The 7,963-nt window shown below is 42.1% G+C and overlaps 1 protein-coding gene across 1 annotated transcript in view; it reads left to right on the top strand.

Moving 5' to 3' along the window:
* The first annotated feature begins 2,852 nt into the window (after positions 1 to 2,852).
* The window catches only part of LOC105502739 (nuclear pore complex protein Nup107-like), a 14,724-nt gene continuing 9,613 nt past the window's right edge, over positions 2,853 to 7,963 (top strand). The window contains exons 1-4 of the mRNA XM_011929379.1: positions 2,853 to 2,975; positions 4,943 to 5,034; positions 5,826 to 5,912; positions 6,892 to 7,011. Coding sequence (XP_011784769.1) covers positions 2,968 to 2,975; positions 4,943 to 5,034; positions 5,826 to 5,912; positions 6,892 to 7,011 — 307 coding nt within the window. The 5' untranslated portion in view covers positions 2,853 to 2,967. The remainder of the gene's footprint in view (positions 2,976 to 4,942; positions 5,035 to 5,825; positions 5,913 to 6,891; positions 7,012 to 7,963) is intronic.

Raw genomic sequence — 7,963 nt, forward strand, 5'->3', positions numbered from 1 at the left:
TGGTTTTTTTTTTCTTTTTTTTGAGACAGGATCTCACTTTGTCACCCAGGCTGGAGTGCAGTGGCATGATCATAGCTCATTGCAGTCTCGGCCTGCCAGGATCAAGTGATCCTCCTGCCTCAGCCTCCCAAGTAGCTGGGACCACAGGCACGTGACCACACCTGGCTAATTTTTAAAATTTATTTGAGAGACAGGGACTCCCTATGACATCTTGTTTAATCCTTACGACACCCCCGTGACAAAGGTATTGTTTTCTCCATTCTACAGATGAGGAAACTGCAGGTGCAGGGGACTTGAGCCTAGATGGAGCCCAAAGCAATGTTTTTATCAAAATGCCATGTTGTCTGAGAGGGGATAATAAGGTATGAAGAGGCCTTCCAGAGAACTATGCTTCTCAAAATTATAGCAGAACATAAATGGCTAAGGCAAAACTTCCACTGATTTCCTCTTTCCCAGCTGAAACCATAGAGGGTATTGAAGACAAGAAAAAGAAGATTCCTGCTGTCCCAGAAATCCTTTAAAAATGTGAGGGAAGGCTGGGCACGGTGGTTCACACCTGTAATCCCAGCACTTTGGGAGGCCGAAGAGGGCAGATCGCAAGGTCAGGAGTTTGAGACCAGTCTGGCCAGCATGGGGAAACACTGTCTCTACCAAAAATACAAACATTAGCTGGGCATGGTGGTGCGCACCTGTCATCCCATCTACTTGGGAGGCTGACGTAGGAGAATTGCTTGAACCGGGGAGGCAGAGGTTGCAGTGAGCCAAGACTGCACCACTGCACTCCAGCCTGGGCGACAGGGCAAGACGTTATCTCAAAAAAATAAAAACAAATAAATAAAACACATAAAGGAATTTCACAGAGCTGAAGGTCAAGTGCCTGAGAAAGACGTTTACCCACAAAATGCTTGGAAAAGCAAGGAGAAGACCAGATGCAGTGGCTCACACCTGTAATCCCAGCACTTTGGGAGGCTGGGGCAGGCGAATCACCTGAGGTCAGGAGTTCGAGACCAGCCTGGACAACATGGGGAAACCCCGTCTCTACTAAAAATACGAAAATTAGCCGGGCGTGGTGGCAGGCACCTGTAATCCCAGCTACTCAGGAGGCTGAGGCAGGAGAATTGCTTGAACCAAGGAGACAGAGGTTGCAGTGAGCCAAGATGGCACTACTGCACTCTAGCCTGAGCAATGGAATGAGACTCCATTTCAAAAAAAAAAAAAAGAAGAAGAAAGAAAAGCAAGGAGAAAGCTACATCTATGAAAAAGCTAAGCACTGTCGGATGTGGTGGCTAACCCCCGTAATCCCAGCACTTTGTGAGGCCCGGGCAAGAGGATGGCTTGAGCCTAAGAGTTTGAGACCAGCCTGGGCAACAACATAAGACCCCATCTCTCCAAAATATTTTTTAAAAACGGGGTCGGGGGGCAGGCATGGTGGTGCATGCCTGTGGTCTCAGCAACCTCAGGTACTAGGGAGGCTGAGGTAGAAGGATTGCTAGAGCCTAGGAGGTCAAGGCTGCAGTGAGCCATGACTGTGCCACTGCACTTGAGCCAGGACAATAGAGCAAGACCCTGTCTCAAAAAAAAAAAAAAAAACAAAGAAGGAAGGAAGGAAGGAAACATAATTTAAAAAATCAAGTCCATAAAAAAGCAAGAAGAAGAAGAAAAAAAAAGCTCAGCACTGTCACAAGGAATATATGACAAGAAAAGCTGACAATTTCTATATACCTGTGAAATCCAAATTGCCACTTGCCTTAAGGTATCAATGGTGTGAGCCCGAAAGTCTGTCGCAACCTCTTCACTCTCCCCAGATCTTCCATGGCACCTCTGTTAAACTCAACAAGGCTTCAGTTAACATGCTGAGGATTACATCGCATAGAGTACCTAAACCTGAAATCAATAAATGAACTGATCTACAAATTGGTTATGGCAAAACCAATAAACAAATTACCTTAACAGATAACCCTTTGATTAATAGATTTCTTGATAAATATGGCATCATCTGACTGGAGAATCTGATTCATGAGATCTATGCTGTTGAAAAACTCTTCAAGTTCCTGTGATCCTTCAAATTATCTTCTCCACGAGGGAGAATGAAGGACTACCTATTCTGTATTACTAAAAGGTACAAATGCCAGCAACAGAAAAGACCATATCAACAGGCTTATCAAACGGATCAACTGAAGCATCTAACGTTATTTTTGTAATCCGGTCAGTTAATAGCCAGTTACTACTTTCAAACTGGAAAAAACAAAAACCAAAACAAAAATGTGACTGACTCCTTCAAGACCAAAATATACCACTTTTTGCCTAGACGACACTTTGAAATAGAGGGCAATACCATCATGTTTTACGCTTGCCTTTCTACTTTTTAATACAGGTGAACTGTTTCTCCTTAATAGGAAAGAATACCATGTAAAGAACAAATAGCAGTTATGGAAAATAGTTTCAAAAACTGCAGGGGGCTAGAGAACAAACGACTGAGTGTAGGGAGAGAGATAAGAGATTCCCGAGGTGTGGGGCAGAGCCCACGCATCTGAATTCCAAGAACAGGCATTTCTGACAGAAAATACCAGGAAATGACTTCACGTTTTTCCAGACTAGCAACATGCTTCATTTTTCCCAGTAGGCGAACCCAGGGCCTGTTCCACGCCCACAGACTTTGGTCAGGCAAAGCGGCCGCAAGGCGTCTGGGCTAAACGCAACCAGCTCCCGCCCCCGGTCCTGTCTGGTGGAGCCAGGCACACATTGGCAAACTTTTGCGCCTGCGCCCACCGGGCCTGCACCTGTAGGCTGAAGTCGCGCATGCGCTAGATGGGAACGTCGTTTCTTCTCCCCTACCCCTTTTCTGTGGGGCTGTTTTAGGGAGAGACTGCTTCCGGGTCGAAGGGCTTGCTTCCGGAGAGCGGGAAGGCTAAAACGCGGTAGCTAAACTGGAGCCAACGTTTATTCTGTGTGGAAAAGGCTTTAGGCATGGACAGGTCAGTTCTGATGATGGCAGCTGAGCCCAAAGCCTTGCCCCTCTCGCCTGTTGGCGAAACGAAATAGGTGAAACTAGACTCCCAGAAGAAGCCAAGGAGGTCCCAGGTGCTTCCCCTAAGACTCCTTCCCCACGCCGGGAAATTTGGCTACAAATGGGGAAAGGCCGCTTGGCCTGCGTCGGGGTGGGGTACGGATCATAATGGTCCCCTACATTCCCACTACGTTCTGCGATCTATTCGGCGCTTTGGGGCTGCAACGCTGATCGCTCCTGGGGTGGGCGGGGTAGGTAGCCCGGCGTTCGAAATGCTAAGTGACCAGCCGCTGATCGCTCCTGGGGTGGGCGGGGTAGGTCGCCCGGCGTTCGAAATGCTAAGTGACCAGCCTGAGATCACAAAGCTAGTCAGTGAAGATACTGGGATCTCAGCTCAGACTTTCTGATTACAAGTGCCAGCATCAGATACTGAGTTCCCTCTATGATCTGGGTACTGTGCTAGCCGCCTGCAACAAAGATCAGTTATTCAAGATCCTTCACCTCGGGGAATTAGTTGTGTAGTGGAGACAGCCAAGCGGTATAAAGTGATAAGTGTTTGGGGGCGATTAAGTCTCCCTGTCACTCTATCAGAAAGACCTCTCAAGGAAGGTAACTTTCTAGCTGGTCTTTGCATAATAATAGTACATTATTCGTACTCCAGACATTGAGTACCTACTATGTGACTGCCGTTGTTTGAATATATATTATCAGTTTATTTAATCTTCAGAACAAGAACAATCCTATGAGGATAGGTACTGTTATCCCTTTTTCATATATAATACTGAGACTAAAAGAGGTTAAGGAACTTGCTGAAAGTTAGGAAGCTAATAAATACAAGAACCAAATTGCCAACCTGCCTCTGTGCGTCTCCAGCCTACCTGAGGCTCTTTGAGGAGTAATTAGTTGTTGACCAGGTGCCCAAGGGGGCAAATGTAGGTCTTTGTAAAAGAAACATATTCAAAGGTGCTAGGATATGAAAAACAAAAATACATGTAGCTCAGTGGTCACATGCAGTATATGTTTAAAGTGATGTTTGTGGCTGAATAGAAGACTGAACGCCTAAACTGGGGTCACATTGTAAATGTCATTTTAGGAAATTTGCACTTCTATAAACCAGAGAGAGCTATCTGAAGGTTTTTTTTGTTTTGTTTTGTTTTTTAATTTTAATTATTAAACGTTTAAAATTGTTTCTATGTGGTTGTTTACCATACTTTCTTGCTGAAGGAATATCTGAAGGTTTTAAGTGGAGGAAAAGCATATTAGATTCTTGTCTTAAACACAGGCCTTTTAGTCCACACAATTTAGTTTCTAGACCTTTGAGTGAAACTGACAGAGAGTGTTGTGATGGGACAGGAGACCTCTTCGGTTGAAATAACTTGAAGGGTCATTTTGCTACAATTTACCAGAATTCTTTTATTTACTCTTCTATCTCACAAGCTCTGTTTGTTGTTGTGGTTGTATCTCACAAGCTCTGGTTGTTGTTGTTGTCTGGTTGTTGTTGTTGTTTGTTTTTTAATAGTACCCATGGTTTAAAGCATTTTGGATTCTGCAGAAAATCTTTTAAGAGAGAATTCCTGCAATTAGGTAACTCCTCAATTCAGCAAGGGAAATAAGATTCACTTTTATGAAGCAATTACCTAAAACAGTGTTATAATATAGATTCCAAGTGTTGAAATAATTCCTTAGGAAAAAAGAACATAGTGAGTACTAGAAAGTCAGAGAAGTCTTTGTGCAGGTAAGATTTGAGTAAGACTTTGAAGAATAAGCAGGATTTGGAGCCACAAGTGCATTCTCAGCAAAAGATCCAAGACTTGGCTACTGGAATGACCTATATCTTAACTTACTCAGGGTCCTTTACTCCAGCTGTGATGATAAAATTCTTTACAAATGCTATATTCTCGTTTCACTTATATAAGCTTGATTATACTACTTTAGGAGTGGCTTTGGAGATATATCATCCCCTGTAATCCGGGAGGCAGAGGTGACACGGACTGCACGGAAACAGAGTGCTCAAAAAAGAGTTTTAAGTATCCTTTGCGATTTAAGCATCATTATAAAAATTGTAACATGTTTGGAATCAGTGTTGTAGGATTTTCTTTTTATAAGAGTATTAAGTGTTAGCTATAATAAAATCCTGTAGAAATTTTTTTCACTCCACAAAGCTGTCATTTGGTAAATATAATGCAAAAATTTAATAAGATTATATTTCCTTAAAAATAAAGATATTTCTTACTGCTGACATCATATTGTGGTTAGCTTCTGCTGAGATTTTTATTATTTGAAAACTGACTAAAAACATTTAGTTCAGGCCGGGCGCGGTGGCTCAAGCCTGTAATCCCAGCACTTTGGGAGGCCGAGACGGGCGGATCACGAGGTCAGGAGATCGAGACCATCCTGGCTAACACGGTGAAACCCCGTCTCTACTAAAAATACAAAAAAACTAGCCGGGCGAGGTGGCGGGCGCCTGTAGTCCCAGCTACTTGGGAGGCTGAGGCAGGAGAATGGCGTAAACCCGGAAGGCGGAGCTTGCAGTGAGCTGAGATCAGGCCACTGCACTCCAGTCCGGTCGACAGAGCGAGACTCCGCCAAAAAAAAAAAAAAAAAATTTAGTTCAGTGTGTAGTTATCTAAGACTGACGTCTGAGAATTTAAATGGCAGAAGGAATGAGTTATTTACCCTTTGCATTGAAAAATGGTAGCCGTAAAATACCTTGTTCTTGAAAAATGTATTCACATAATTTGTATAGTAAAAAGATGGTTAATTCTCATTTTAATGATCTCTTTTCTACATGGAAAACTTTTCTTAACTCATTGTACAGTTCAGGCATCTCAAGATGAAAATTTTAGTAATACTACACCAAGAAACCAGGTTATCCCTCGAACTCCTAGCTCATTTCGACAGCCTTGTAAGACTTTTTTGCTTCTAAAGCATTTAATAATAATGATAATTATAATAGCAACTAACATTTATTGTAACATAAGTATAGTATTTGGTTACAATATCAATAAACACTAATAATAGTCATTGCAGTTATTATTTGTTTGAACTCTTGCCATGTACAAGGTACTGTACTTTCCATAAACACACAGTAACTATGACGTAGGTATCGTTAGCTCTATTTTACCGAAACTGAACGCGAGACTTAGAGAAGTTAACTAATATAGGCAATAAGTATGTAAATAGGCTCAATGCAGTGGCCCATGCCTATAATCTCAACAGTTTGGGAGGCCAAGGTGGGCGGATCACTTAAGGCCAGGAGTTCAAGACTAGCTTGGCCAACATGGTGAAACCCTGTCTCTACTAAAAATACAAAAATTAGCTGGCATGGTAGCGCGTGCCCATAATCCTAGCTACTCAGGAGGCTGAGGCAGGAGAACTGCTTGAACCCAGGAGGCAGAGGTTGCAGTGAGCTGAGATTGTGCCACTGTACTCCAGCTGGGGCGACAGAACAAGACTCTATCTCAGGAAAAAAAAAAAAAAGTATGTAAATAACGGAACTGGGATTCAAACAATGATCTGTTTACTCCAAAGTTTATGCCCACTGTACTACCACTGCCTTGGTATGCCTTATAAAATTAAAATACGAAGAATCCATTGACTTATTAGTGGCTTTAACTGCTCAGTTATGCTATAATGAAAGCATCTGTAATTGCAGTAAAATTTTTCCTGTTAGGCTCAGTAGTACTTGCAGCTCAAATTTAGAAAAATAAGTTAAATCCTTGTATCATGGAAATGTTAACATTTAAAGTATTTATTTGGTTAGAGTCTAAAGTATTTATTTGGTTAGAGTACAGTAAAAATTTATTCTTCATTGTTTGTTTGCTTTGTTTTGATAATGAATGCTCACACACTTTAGGTTCTTTCTACCAACCTTTTGTTTATAGTTACCCCAACAAGCCGAAGCTTACTAAGGCAGCCAGATATTTCCTGCATTCTTGGAACAGGAGGGAGGTCGCCCCGACTTACACAGTCTTCAGGGTTCTTCGGAAATCTCTCCATGGTATGTAGAAAAATAGGACTAAGAACTCCTTTTGGGTTGAGTGTGGTGGCTCACACCTGTAATCTCAGCACCCCCTGAACTCCTGACCTCAAGTGATTCTCCCGCCTTGGCTTCCCAGAGGTCAGGAGTTTGAGACCAGCCTGGCTAGCATGATGAAACCCTGTCTCTACTAAAAATAAAAAAATTAGCTGGGAGTGGTGGCTTACACCTGTAATCCCAGCTACTTGGGAGGCTGAGTTGTGAGAATTGCTTGAATCCAGGAGGCAGAGGTTGCAGTGACCTGTGATTGCAAAAGAAAAAAAAAAAAAGAGAAAAAAGAACTTCTCCCTTTTTATAAAAGTATAACATTTGATATAAAAGCCTTTTAATGAATATTGAGTCAGAATCATCATAAAAGTAACTTTAGGTTATATGGATTGAAATAATTAATTAGACATTAAAAAAACTGAAAACCTTATGCATCTGATATCACAGATGGAAACTGTGACACCAGCAACCTTTAGATGCAAATAAGATGTTTTAATCTGTCAGTTTGCTGACCAGAAGAAATACATGCTGTGGTTGGTTGCTGATGGCTATAAAATCTGATCCCTGTTTTGAAGCATACAAGAGTAGGAATCAGAGGGTAACAGATGCAGAGTATCATAAGGAAGAGATAAAATGTATTAAAAAGGATAAAAGAGAAAATTGGAAAAGGTAGATGAGATACTTTTTAGGAATCACTATAGAACAGTATTGAAAATAGCAAAAGAAATGTTATGTAAGCTGTGATACAGAATGACTTCCCCTAGGTATTAAAAATACACTATAGGCTGGGTGTGGTGGCTCATGCCTGTAATCCCAGCACTTTGGGAGGCCGAGGCGGGTGGATCATGAGGTCAGGAGATCGAGACCATCCTGGCGAACACGGTGAAACCCAGTCTCTACTAAAAATACAAAAAAATTAGCCAGGCACG

Source organism: Colobus angolensis, unplaced genomic scaffold (assembly GCF_000951035.1).
Source record: "Colobus angolensis palliatus isolate OR3802 unplaced genomic scaffold, Cang.pa_1.0 Scaffold80, whole genome shotgun sequence".
Classification (NCBI taxonomy): domain Eukaryota; kingdom Metazoa; phylum Chordata; class Mammalia; order Primates; family Cercopithecidae; genus Colobus; species Colobus angolensis.